General features: G+C 43.8%; 1 protein-coding gene across 1 annotated transcript in view; it reads right to left on the bottom strand.

Moving 5' to 3' along the window:
* Positions 1–629: 629 nt before the first annotated feature.
* Positions 630–14283, bottom strand: part of LRRC16A (leucine rich repeat containing 16A) — a 211431-nt gene continuing 197777 nt past the window's right edge. Inside the window, exons 34-38 of the mRNA XM_010578007.1 lie at positions 14102–14180; positions 11037–11270; positions 8192–8326; positions 5449–5595; positions 630–1686 (exon numbers count right to left, since the gene is read on the bottom strand). Coding sequence (XP_010576309.1) covers positions 1550–1686; positions 5449–5595; positions 8192–8326; positions 11037–11270; positions 14102–14180 — 732 coding nt within the window. The 3' untranslated portion in view covers positions 630–1549. The remainder of the gene's footprint in view (positions 1687–5448; positions 5596–8191; positions 8327–11036; positions 11271–14101; positions 14181–14283) is intronic.

Here is a 14283-nt window from a genome sequence, read left to right as displayed (position 1 = left end):
CTCTTAATGATTTTAGATGAGTGCAGAATTTCAAGACAGGGTAAAACCCAGGTATGAACCCCCAGCCTTCAGGACCTCTTTCCCACAGCCCCATAGCCTACTTTTGAGATGTGAACCTCTACAAAGTGCTTCTAAGATGTTCTGGTATAAAAGGCTACTGTTTTGTCTTAGCAGTCCTTCATACTGCAACAGGAGGAGCAGCAATAGCAGGCACATGAGCAAGGACCAGACAGAAAGTCATTTGACGAGACAGGTAGCTGAGAATTTCTACCCAGGCAAGAAGCCATGGCAGGGCCAGGGAAATTGCTCTTGGGAGAAAGTTATCAAAACAATTTTGTTCTGTCCAATGGAACCAAAATAGAGAATTTAGATTGCAGGTGTTTCTGGCTCATGCAAAGGCTGCTTTGCTGAAGATCCCAAGGGAGATTAGCAAAGAGGTCCTTCTCTCAGCAGTTTTACAAAAATGATGTGGATGTGTCCCTTTCAGCAGGAACAGACATTGTACTAGAAGCAGAAAAAGATTATATGGGTTTTGTCTTAACTGCATGCTTTTTCTACCTGGCACAATGTCATCATTCAAAGAGCAGAGACCGTGAGACCACAAATAGTGCCGTAAAAACAAAGACTAATGTTTCAGTTGTAAAATCATTTTTTATTGTTACAAATATACATATGAATAAAATCCCCTCAACCTGTAATGTAAGTGGGTAGCTGTGAAATTTGCACACCCTCCCTCAAAAGCTGAAATGTTTTTACAGATGTTGAGCTATTTTTCTCGTAGAATTACACATTGAAAGGAAGCTAATATGCAGACAGAACTGAGGAAGGCCTCTAGAAAACACCAATATTAATAAAATTTCAATTGCCCTCATTCCAATCAACTATATACATTAATATACGAATGTGGAAGCATACCATGATTATACGTCATCCAAATCCTTCTCTGTTGTGCTTTTTGACAGTACACAAATGTAAGCATTGGAGCTTTATGTACAGTACGAGAACAGGAAGAAAGAAGCTCCCGATGGGAGAATGTAAAAACCATACCCAAGCATTTAATATATATAATCTATACAAATTATTTTATTAGTGTGCTCTTTTAATATAATTACAATGTGCAATTGCATACCGCAAGAATATATTTATAGGTAAGTCACGTGCAGATTTGACACATTTACATTCAGCAGTACAACACATTACCTGCTGTACAGTGTATTAGTGTAAGACAGTGCCCAGTTAATTTGCTTTGCTTTCTAAATGCCCTAATGCGGGGCACTCTTTGTAGCTGCTTCAGAGAAATTCAAGTAGAATACATGAAGGAATCGCTGGCTTTAGCAAAGGCGTGGAAAGGAACGTCTGCCTTGTACAGAACAGAAATTAAGGACCGAATCAACGCCACGTGAGTGTACTGTAAATCACGATTGGAAGATCAGGTTTTCTGCATGGAAATGTACCTGCGGTGAAAGAGCAGCTGGCTAGAAGGGCTGTTGATTGCTGTACCCTGATTGTTATAAAAAGCTCTTGCGCTATGAAGCACTTGTACTGATTGCTAAACAAAAATAAAATCTTTATCTGCTTCTTCGCCAGAGTCACTGGACTTGCTTCCCTGATGGCCGTCTTTACTTAAGGACCTCTGCTTCAGTTCCTGGAACTCATGAGACTGCTGCCCAGGGCTTCTTTTTGCAGCTGTATAAAATAGAAATGGGTCTCAATAATGATTGTAGAAGAGAGAGGAAGAAAAATAATAATAACAAAGTCATTCATGCACAAAGGACCTGCTCCTGCTCCCACTGGATTCATTTGCACTAGCGGGAGTAGCATAGGTCCCTTAATTCTTCAACCCAGAAAAAGGTCAGAGAAAAGAGAGAGAGCTCGAGCAAACTTTATGCCACTGTTGGTTGGCAAGCAGGTAAACTTTAAATATGAAACTCAGTACTTCACTGTTATCCGTGACATGGATAAACATTATGGTTAGAAACGGTCTAAAGACTTTCTTCTCATCGCACCACGTGAAAACCAGAACAGCATTCTTTTTTCCAGCTGGGCTGGATCTCAGACGATGCACTCCCGACTGCTCAGGTGGATATCCTCGCTGGGCACCCCTCAGACCGGTGGCACAGGTTCCAGGCAGGCCTGTCTCCCTAGCAGGACACATCTCTATTCTCCCTTTTGACTCAGCAGCCTTCATCAGGACAGACATTCACCTCGGCATCCAAGTTACCTGAACTGCTGCTCCCTGCCCCACCAGCACTGCCAGGTCCCGATGCCTTCCCAGTTCCCCGATGGAGGGGACACCCATGGCTCTGAGCCCAACGTGCATCTCTTCCAGCTGAGACCACGGCCTCTGCACCTTGCTGTGCTCAGCAGCCGAGAAAGAAGGAGGACATACCCACTTCCCATCCCCTAAATGCAAACAGTACCCATTTTGTTCGCCCAGCACTCTAAAATCTCGGCAAGGCCAGGGTTTTCCTCAAACCTATAAGGTTTGAAATAAATTGGAAAGAAGGTTGTAAAACCTTGTTAAGGTTTCTGATCTAATCAGTGGTCTACAATTGCTATGGTAACGAGAGTTATTATACACATCAGCGGGGGTGACGTTATGCAAGGATTGATAGCTTCAGAAATCTCATACTTCCAATTAAAATGAACCTTTAAACACACAGTGGCCCTTAAATGTGACTTTGTTGCAAGTCATCTCACACTTCGCCCCTGCAAAATCAAGTGTTACAGTTACGAGACCTTCTTTGCGCCACCATTTCAGATAAGGATGTCAGGCTTTGGTTCACAGGGATCCTTGTGCCCGTTCACATTTGCGCATGCCCCTCTTAACAAGGCACCAGCAGCCGCGGGGGCCATGAAGCACCACCTCTCCTTCCCTGCAGACCTGTCCTGGTTTCAGCTGGGATAGAGTTAATTGTCTCCCAAGTAGCTGGTACGGTGCTGTGTTTTGAGTTCAGTCTGCGAAGAATGTTGGTCACACTGATGTTTTCAGTTGTTGCTAAGTCATGTTTAGACTAAAGTCAAGGATTTTTCAGCTTCTCATGCCCAGCCAGCGAGAAAGCTGGAGGGGCACAAGAAGCTGGGACAGGACACAGCCAGGGCAGCTGACCCAAACTGGCCAAAGGGGTATTCCATACCATGGGACGTCATGCCCAGTATATATACTGGGGGGAGTGGGGGCGGAATGATCACCGCTCGGGGATTAACTGGGCGTTGATCAGCAGGTGGCGAGCAATTGCACTGTGCATCATTTGTATGTTCCAATCCTTTTATTATTACTGCTTTATTTACTGCTATTATTATTCTTCTTTTCTGTTCTGTTAAACCATTCTTATCTCAACCCACGAGTTTTACTTCTTTTCCCAATTTTCTCCCCCATCCCACTGGATGGGGGGGGAGCGAGTGAGCGGCTGCGTGGTGCTTAGTTGCTGGCTGGGGTTAAACCACGACAGTACCACTCACCCATAGCCTCACCGCCACAAGGGACAGCCTGCCCTGTCACCAGCGTGCGGCTCCAGCCGGAGCAGGGGCAGGCAAGCAGCAGGTTGTCGCTGACTCGTCTCCGTGGTCTTTCAAATTGTGCCAGGCTGTGTTAGGGTTTGCCAGGAATGTGGAAAACGGGAGGGAGGAATCCCGAGGGAGCCGATGCTGCTGGGGCAGCCTCGGCAGGGATGCTCCCTGTATCCCTGGGGGGCCAGCACGACTCCCCAGGCAGCGCTGGTGCGTGCCAACAGGCCATGAAACAGGGGACAGAAAGCTCTGGCCCGTTTTCGTTTGGCACAGACACTGTCCAGTCCTGGATCTCTGCCGTGATGAAAGCAGAACGGACACAACCAGCGCGCATCTTGCGGAGACCTACCTCCGCACATGCGGCACCATTTGCTACCCAAGTAGTTCTCCTGAGTCCAAAATACCTGTTTCCTTATTTGTGCTAGCCAAAATATGGGACGAAGTGAGAGCCAGCAGCTATGTGCTCAGTACATTCTTATCCCGGCTTTGCAAGTTGGGAAAGAAGAGGAAAGGATTTTGAGAAAGGTTTTTAAAGCAATTTAACGGAATTGGAGAGGATTAAGATACCTAAATTCTGTAAAAAAAATTTAGGCATTTCCACCTTACCAAACACCACTGCTTTTCAAAGAAATCAGTGCCTGGAAATTTTCGAGTCATTCTTGATACTTGTACCTCCGAGTAATTACATCGCCTTTGTTTGGCCTTCGTTCACTCTTCAAACAAAACCCAGAACACATCCTGCAGCAGTCATTTTAGTTTATGGCCTGATAAATCAAGACAGGTAGCTTGCCCCAAAAATGCCTGAAAAATATATCAGGCATTTAAGTCCACATACTGCAAGCAGGGTTCTGCCACAAGAGCTTATACTCTTGCCCTGATGAAACCATACACAGGTGACCTGCATAGATCTGCAGCAGCACCTCGGCTTTTGAAACTTACTTTCTTAGAGATACCTTAGAACAAACTAAAATATAGTAGTTTGATTATGACAGGGAGGAGAGATTCCAAGTTTAGGTGGGCTAAGTTTGATTCTACAATACGAAAAGGACGTCAAGTTTATACATTTGGGGCTGAGGATGTTAGAAAAGGGATACATGATGTCTTATAAATAGAAAAATTGCAGGTAAATGTAATTGCATAAGATGTTCACATACCTCATTAAAATACTTCAGAAAAAAAGTAATTTTGAATCATTGTTTAAACAAAGAAGTGAAGAGGTAAAGAGAAGCATGTAAACATGTACCATTTGAGAACAGGAGCTTTTATATTTTAAAAATACATAGATCAACCAAACCATTTTATAGCTTACTGAATGAGTTCACTATGAGTCAAAGCTGCCCTTCAGGAAGCGGGGCTTAAGCGTGCAGCACAGTGCTGAGTTTGGGTTCTTTTGGAGGTTTTTTGTTTGTTTACGCAGCTGAAAATCGAAGTACTACGTCAAAATAATCTGATTTACCTAGTTCTCAAATGGTTTTGTGAGTGACGTACTGAAACTGGCACTAACAATATTCAGGCTGAAATGTATTTTGAAATACTTCAGTGCACACCTCTTAAAAAGGAAAGGTATGTAAGCACACAAAGCAGCGGATAGTCTACCTGCAGCGTACTTACACAGCAGCGTGCCAGCATCACTGCAATGCGCAGGCACGGTTTGTAATGAGCCCTCTTCTGCAGAGGGGCTGCAGGGGCTGTATGGTGCTGGTCACTGGCATTGCCACAGAGGAAAAATGCACACACATTTCTTATCTGGAAATTTTTTCAGGTCACGTAGTTCCCACGGGGCCAGAAAGATGATTAGCATCCCATGAGATTTTTACCCTTCTCTTAATCCAATGACAAACCCACACCCTTTTGTGGTTTCTTTGCTATTATTGTTTCTTAACAATTGTTAGTGCCAGTTATCAAGCGCTGCCTCGATAAAAAATGAAAACTTCTAACCAGAAGTTGGCTGTGCCTTCCTCTGCCCAAGCACATTAGCTTCCTCTTCTGCACTGGTAGCATACTGCCCCGAAGTGGTTTTCACGTTGCCAGATGGCTTGGCACAGTCATGAGCTGTATCTCTTTTTTGACAATCTCCTGTTTGCTCTAGCAGGGAAAAGGATTCATTTATACCCCTAAGCTGTTCTGTAGACCCACATATGGAAAGTAATACAAATAATTTCACTTATCCGACCCATTTAATCAATTGTTCAAAGAGTAGTAATCAATATGTCAGATGCTTGCTTAAATTTAGTCCAGATATTTGTGTATGTCGGTAACTGCAGCCCGATCTTACAGGTGTGCTGTGTAAAGAGGTGTATTTCGAGATTGTCCCACAAAGTACAGTTAAACTCATTAACATAAAGCAATTTTAAAATCAAGTATCACCTAATTTGCAGCTTGCTTTTGCAGGAGATATAATTCAGTTTACTAACTTAGGCAGATTTGCAGTGATTTACCAGTTGCAGAAAAAAACCTGAGCATGTTAGCCTGAAAGGCAGCAGAAAGCAAGGCCAGAGGAATGACTGAGTGAGGAAGTAGAACAGTAATAAAGAAAAAGGAAAACATGAAAAAGAGTAAAAAAAATAAAAGAAACAGAATTTACTCTTTCCCGAACAATTTTATGCAAAGCATAGTAGCTCCGTAAGGACCTGGAAACCCAATTTTAGCCATTTTGAACTATTATTGATAAAATTCATACAGTGCAATGTAGCGGCAACTAGAAAACCCTGTGTTTGGCCAGGTCGTCTGTGGAAGTCTGGCTAAGGGAGCAAGGAGTGAGGAAAGCACCGTGTCTGACCGCTTTTGTGTAAGGATCTGGAAAAAGCAAACACATTTTAAAAATAAAGCAGTTGTCCCCTCTTCTCATGTGACAACACAAACTGCAAAAACTTGTCAAATCTCTGCTGCGTTAGAAATTGCTGTAACGCAGAAGGATTGTAGTTACAATCCCACGTTCCCTGCTTCTCCAATATGTCCCCTCACACGACAGGGAGACGGAGAAGGCATATAGCACAGAAATGGGGAGGTTAACCTCACCTTAACACGTAGCTGCAACAAGTCCCATTACATTGTGTTTCTCTAGTTATGTAGTAACAAGCTCTCTCACAGTCTGGTGAAAAGCTGGTGAGAAAACAAGGACTCCAGCCTATGCAGCTACCAGACAGCAGCTGAGAGAGTCTGTTGTGGCAACAGCCTTTGAGTGCAACCATTCCCAACATGATGGCACCGGTGTAGCGAGCCTGATCCCTAAGCTGTAGCCCAGTTCACCCGTCTCAACACCAGCTCTGACGGGACTAAGGGCAGGAGAATAAACAGGCTCTATTCTGCTTTGCAGCCCTCATAATGCCACAGCCACCGGGAGGCACTTCAGACACCCTGCTGTCTTTTCTGGACCCTGAGCCACAGGCTGTGGTGGCTTTTGCCAACATGGACCGTCTGAACCTTCAGCCCTTTCCAGACACAGGAGAGGTCCTGGGGTGCGTCGTGTCCTCCTAGCTCTACATAATTCACTTCGATTGTGGGGGTTCTGCTGGGCTATCTTTATGGCACAAGAGCAGCCCAAAGGCATCATATAGGTGGCTGAAGCAAGACTCAAAACCTGTAGACAAACACTTCACATGTGCTGACATGCGGTCACCAAATAGTAGCCACCACAGTAACAACTTCCCAAGCAGAGCAACACCCAGACTGCGAGGTAAGTTGTTTCATAAAGGAAATGGTAGTTTTAGGAGAGAAAGGGAGAAGCTTCTCAAAATGTACCATCCCACTTTGGGGATGGCTTTGCCCCTCCTTTCATCTAGAGGGTAACGGTGGGCTCTGTGGGCAGCACAACTGCTCAGCCTTCGCAACCCAGTGGTATGTACCTGCCTTGACTCGCTTGCCCCCACCCTACGCTACGAAAAACTGCTGGCAGAGTGTGAAAGGACACCCCTTTGTCTCACAGCTTAAGTGATGGGAATCACCTTGGATGTCTTTCTTGAGGAGACGCCCAGGAAGGAAGAGGTCTCACCCCCCGAGTTCAAACGCTGTCATTTGTGCCAGCAAACACCACGCTGAGCAACATTTCTGTAACTACTTCTCCACATATCCTATGCTATCAGAGGAAGCCTTAGCTCTTCTAAGAGCCAACCGTGGGCAAGGAAATGCATCAGCAAAAGTAGAAATCCAGTGCACACATGAAAAGCAGCAAAGACAAGGCAGCAGCCTACTGTTGTGCATAAAAGGTACCAAGCCCTGCCCTGGCACACAGAGACTCATTGCCCGAGGAGGAGGAGAACTCAGTCACATGCAGCACAGAAAGGAGAAATACAAACGAAGCGATAGGCTGGCTGCGAGGAACAAAGTCATGGCTGCTCCCTGGAAACGTGCTGAACCACAGAGCTGCATTTCACATTATTATGTGTGACCAACACCAATCAGCATCTCGATCCAGACCAAACCATAATATACACCACACTAGAGTCCCTTAATTGTTCAGCTACATTATTAATACCAAGAGATTCATCTTTCACTTGGTTTGATCAAAGGAAGAAAATACAGAGCACCAACCCATGCATGGAGGAGATGAGGGACAGGTGACCAGATACACTTCCCTTCCTCTTTTTTCCACCAAATAAATAACCCCCTTCCCTTCTACGTGAAAACAAATCAGGGGGCAATGAAGACAAGCACGCTGGAACAACAATAACAACACTCCTACCTTCTTGAGAAAATGATCTGACTGAGGGGCTGCTCTGACCATCCTTTTCTTTATCAGAAGGAACTTTCTTCAGCACAGGTGGAAGCAGGGCAACTTTTGGGGAACTGGGGCCAGAGGGAGACTCCGGAGCATCCTCTGTGGAGTACCAGGAACAAAAGGGTGAGAAGTTACATTTGTGCTGTAGCTCACAGAAACGGTGCTGTTATGATAGGTCAGACCTCAACACAATACACAAACAAGAAACAGCTAGAATCTGTGTCAGAAGAAGAAGGATTCAGGAATTTACATTGCGTCAAAAGAATGGTGAAAGAATTTCAACAGCTAAAGCAAAGATCTCAATTTCAGCATTTTTAACATGTACTGCTATTGTAGCACAAATAGAAATCTGATGGGACCAACTGAATTTCCTGCAAGATATAAGTATGCAATTTGTAAAGAACAGCTGAAAATTATTTGGGATGGATTTTTGGAAGTATTTGTTCTATTTATATTTTTATTGTCCTGAAACATAATGAACTGATCAATTTAGATGTCCTGTTTCACAGTTATAAGGCATAGAAGTGAACCAGGGAAACAGATTTCATAAATAGCCTGCAGAACTCTGTACTTCCAGGAATAAATTGCCAGCACAGAACAGGATAGCATCCGCAAATATTTTCTAAATAGAAAAAATACTTTGTCTTCTAGACTGTGAGGAAATCTGGAACTTAAATTCAAATCCATAGTTTAAACCATCTGGATACGTTGTTTGTCTAAAGACTGGATATGCGTTATGTATGGCAATTTGACTACCATCTTTACAGTCCTTTTGGGAAGATCTTTTCAGTCTTACACTAGACAGCCTTCATTTGGACAGTAGGGAAGTACAGCTACAATAGATTACTTAAACTGCTTGTATGTTTGCTTCCCAAGGAGTAATCGATGGCATGTGTACGCAACAGAGGAACTAGGAAGATACATTAGTATTGATAGAAGGAAAAAGGAACTCAGAGTATCACCTGTATTACATATCTGTACAATGAGTTAATTCAGTTGCATACTGGAAACTAATAGGAATTTATCTCGCTGTTGAGGAGCTACCACCAAGGAGTCAATCTTCTTACTTGCAGCAAACTAATGACCTTCCAAATGTAACTTGATCTAAACAGATACACCAATTCTTGGACCTTCTCCATGCTTTTGATGTGCCTGTGAGGCCAGTTGCTTTGGGAAGCTCGATATCAACATACGGATGAGCACAGTGCTTGGCAAACAACGCTATGTATTTCTGAACTGACGCTGTTATGTGCTTTATTGAGGAACCACTTTCAGTCTTGATGATTTGTGGACATCCAAGCTGTGTTCCTTTGCCCTCAGATTACTTAGCAAAAATTTGCTACCATTAGTTTGGCCACACTGCTGGAAACAACAGTGGGAGCAAGAGTGGAAATAGGATCATTGCTTGGCTCCTTCATCGCGTTGCCTGGGCGTGCTTAGCCAGTAAGTTCCTACAAGTACTAGGATAGAAGTTAGACTGCAACAGAGATGGTGCTGCTTTTACTGCCACCTGAGGAGCTGGCCTATTACAAGTAAATACTAATTACTCTCTGTGTTAAACCCACAGTACGTGCTCTCTGCAGGAAAGAGGAGCTGGCAGAAACAGATAGCTCAGGTCTTTCTGACAGCTAAGATTCTGAGGTAATACACTGCCTATTTTACAGATTAAGCATCACCAAATAAGCCATGCCTTCTTATTGTATTCATCTTTGTGAGCATCTTACCTGACACCACTCACTTTTATGACCATTTCTAAAATGGTCAATAAAATAAATTTAAAGCCATCTAAAACCTGAAGGTGATTCTGTATTTGAACAACATTCTACCCACTGGAGTGCAGAGACTAAGTAATGCTCAGGTTACACATCAAGGGCAGGGAGGACGGTGTAATATCCCCCTGCCCCCTCATCCTCACCAGAAATGACATCTTTCTAAGGTCAACAGCAAGTATGGAAAAAGCCTAGAGGTCTGCAAGCTCTTACAGATGGCTATGCTCACATTTTTCAGTCATTAGCAATTAATAAGATGTATTTGCCATAGCTACTGGGGGAGTCAGTAACTAGCATTTAATTCCCCTTAACTGCAGTGGCTTACTTTGAGAAGACTGGGTTGTGACATTGGCCTGTTAAACAGCAGACAGACAAACGCATGGGAGATCTGCTGAAATATTTCCCACTATTGGAAACCTTGAGATAATATTGGGACTGGAGGTTAGGACAGAGCAGAAGTTAATAGTCATTCAACTGGCAGTCTTGCAGGGTTATAAAAGCACAATTACAATTATTTCCAGTCAAAAGCAATAAGGAAAGAAATAAAGGCAAAACAAGGAAAAAGAGAGTGAGAGAATCGGTTTGTGCAAGTTATTAAGACTAACAGGCATTTGCTTGAGGGACTAAGAGCTGCCTGCCAGAAAATCCCAAGGACTTTAGTATTTAGAGCCAGGTGTTTAGAGAAAATAACAGTCATTTTTGTCAATGCTACTACAACAAGGCTTTGCTGCTGAAGTAGCTTTCTATGCTCACCTCTTCTGTGAAAACAGGCTAATTCAAAACAGCTCTGTCGCTATTGCTTCTCCTCAGGCTTTACCATTGCGGATCACAGATTAAACCATTTTAATAAGTTTATTTGAATCAGGGCAAAGGGAGGTGGAAAAGAAGGATGCAAGTCAAAAGCAAGTGACTGAAGAACCTCTCCCTCTACATTTAACTTCTGTTCAGGATGTGGCCATGGGCATGTCCTCGACAGCCCACACAAACACCACTCAGAAGTACCCAGCTGGGGATAACGAATGCCCAGAAGTGCTCCTCACCAGTACGAGAGGCAGAGCGTGGTTTCTGTGGCACTGTGGGTCGTCCTGCCAGGCTGGGCTTCGTTGACTGCAGTGGGGGTTTTGGGCTGGTCGGTGTATTGGAAGAACTTCTTGCCTTTGCACCAGCTTCTGCCTTTGGTTCAGCTTTTGAATTTTTTTCTGATGATGCTGAGATGGAGTCACCTTTATTTGAGGCAAACCGACTCTCTGGAAGGGTCTGCTGGAGTTTAGGCACTAAAATAAACAGACACATAAAATAAAGTCTCCTGCGACACAGAAGGCTCTGTGCACAGATATGCCTGTGTGGAAAATACCATCATTAGCTCACATATTTCACTGCTGCACTGCTGTGCGAGTGTGTAAGAGAACCCCTAACATTTCATTCAAAAATCACTGCAATAAAACATCTAGAACTGCTAGTTCTTACACGTGCTAAGCTTCATAATTCGATTGCTTCAGAGGTGACAGAATCTCCCCCTTTTTAATATATTTGGGGTGATGGCTGGCTGGACCTTATTGTTCCTTCGTATTTCTGGGAGCAGATGGTACAGCCTACCTGCTGAGAAAACAGCGATGGATCAGTGGAAAAGGCAGCCTTTGGCTGTTTTGTGCCTCTACAGACAAAAGGCTGGGTATCCAAGATCAACAAAGGAATCCTGGCCCAGAAAATAAATCCCAAATGTGTGATCAGCAGGCTACATCTTTTTATTTGTTGCTTTTAGCAAGCTCTAGAGGAGATTTTGAAACTTAGCCAAGATCAAAGTATTCTTTTTATAATATTTTGATTTATCTAATAACACTGTATATGGATTACGGTTTCCACACATTAGCAAGTTTATCAACATATTATTAATCCCAAACAAAGACCAAGGTATTTACAGATAAAGCTAGACTGACTTCCAAGCAATGAATCAGTCCTATCTAGCTGTGCATGTTGGTAGAAAGCCTGCTGGACTGTAGGCTTCAAACAAGCAAAATGCCTGCCCTACTTTCTCACTCTGCTGCTTTCAGAAGGTTGAAGGCTTGTATGTAGCAGGTATAACGATAATCTTGGAACTTGTATGCTAGCTTGGGACTTTCAGTAATTGTCACATCTTTATTCTCAGAAGAGAATTACGGACTAACTGAAATGCACGCTGGTAGCCTCGGTACTTGGCAAAGCCAAGTATGTGCTTACAGATGCTGACTTGACCTACCTACCTGCTATTCCCATTCAGAAATCCTACTTGTTACAAAAGTGCTGAGCACAGACATTTTAATGGCAGTGGGAGGGAGGGGAGTGTTGATATAGTTTGTTGCAAGCCAATCTCCAGTATGTTTTTCCAGCTTATGTAGCTGTTTTTCAGCTCAGCTGGAGTTAAACCTCTGGCAAACTATAGAGAGTTGTGTGGCGCATATATATTTGTGTGAGTGCGTGACAGGGAGAGTTTGTCTGCATGCATGCGATAGACTTTCATGCCGCAAGCGAAACAGCAGGACACCTTCGCCACCTGTGCGTGTGTGCATACAAAAAACCAGGCAACATCCAGACATGAAGCAAGGAATAAAAACCCCTTTACTCTCCTTCTGCATCACTATCTATACTTTTCCTATAGCAACATCCAGCAATTTTCCATTAACTCTCTTTCTTACCTTCCTAACCTCAGGCCTTCTAATATTATTAGAACCCAGTAAGTTAAAATAAATTAACCCAAAACAAAGACAAACTGTAGTCACAACAGTGAAGAGCAGCCTCAGGGAGCTCTCAAGCAAGAGTGGTAAAGAAAGAACTGACAGCTGGAGGCCAAAAGGAAGGGGCATGCACAGTGCAGTGAGGTGGGGGTGAAACGTGTCATATACAGACACAAGGACCAGAGGAAAAATTGGGGTCAGACACCCCCAGCTACTCTAATGCCCCAAGCACAGACTATTCTTGCTCCTCTGACTTCAGTTTGATGATATCAGGAGACACAGATATTACACAAGGTCCTCCTCAAAAGATAAGCTTTAAAAGCACTGATTTATAAAGTTCAGCATGCTCTGAACATGCTGTCCTTTAAAACTAGCTTTAGAAAGGTGCAAAACTTCAAAATCGATTTCTGAAGTGCTCAACCAAGATGGCCACATTTGGATTTTGATTTCAGCCTGTTATTTTCAGCCTTGCTTCTGTATGTTTTGGCAACCCTGTGTGCTGGGCTTGCAGGATACGTACCACTGCTGTTGAGAAATCAGACCTGGACTTCCCAGTTCAGCCCACTACTTTCAGTCCAGTGAACGTGGTACGCACAAACCCAGAGTTGAACCCCTTTTGAACACTTCACTGGCCAGTCCCAAAAGTATGCGCAGAGACCAGAATTTCGTCTTGTCCTGAGATAAGCTGCATTGTAGGCACTACCATGTCAGGGCCCAGGACTAAAGCTTGACAAAGGCACAGCAGGACTAGGTGCAGATGGAATCTGTGCTGTAAGCACTGCAAGGCTGGACTCCACTTTGTACGTGATGGAGAGTTGTTTTGCGCATGTATGCAGTGTTCAGGGGCCTCCGCAGCTTTATAGACAGCCCTAGCTTCAGTCAAGCTGGGTAAACCCTAGGAAGAGCCAGCTGCCATTGCACACGAGATGTCTGTTCTAACAGCTGAAAACCGGGACTACTCAAGCTGGTACATGCACAGACTACCTTGTAAATTGGTCATATTCAGGTCATCAGCTAACTTCAGGAGTTTCACTTCTTTGTGCACAGATATTTTTGCTGGCTCCCTGGGTTCAGCTTCAGCTTTGCTGATCCCATTACAAGCGAGCATCCTTTCGAAGGCGCCCCAGGCGCATGCACCAAGTACTTTCCCTCCTGTGCAACGTGGAACACAAAAGTTGACCTGTCAACTCAGCCCTAGAGCTGACTTCATGAGAACTGCTGTCCAACACAACACCAAAAAAGTGTGCTTTTGTTTCTAATCCTTTTCATGTAGCGTAAGCTCATATTTTGCCTAAGCAATTGTAGGCACACAATCTGGAGGGGGAAGTGAGATTTTGAGGTTAGGTATTTTGTATTTTCTAGAAAGAGTTTATACCAGGAAACTCAAACTGTACCTGTACCACTTCCATCCAGTCGTTCTGAGCTCGTCGCCATGTCAAAAGACTCTCTGGGAGTTGTGTCATTCCCAAGTTTCTGAAAGAGTGAGAAAAGCTCTCATATTAATAATATATCTGTAATTAATACAACTCAGTGGTTCTGTTAGGAAAAAAAGCTCTGATTTGGAAGCCATAAGGCA

Source organism: Haliaeetus leucocephalus, unplaced genomic scaffold (assembly GCF_000737465.1).
Source record: "Haliaeetus leucocephalus isolate CR32 unplaced genomic scaffold, Haliaeetus_leucocephalus-4.0 Scaffold587, whole genome shotgun sequence".
Taxonomy (NCBI): Eukaryota; Metazoa; Chordata; class Aves; order Accipitriformes; family Accipitridae; genus Haliaeetus; species Haliaeetus leucocephalus.
The sequence above is the reverse complement of the archived record's forward strand: the minus strand, read 5'-3'. Positions and strand labels throughout refer to the sequence as shown.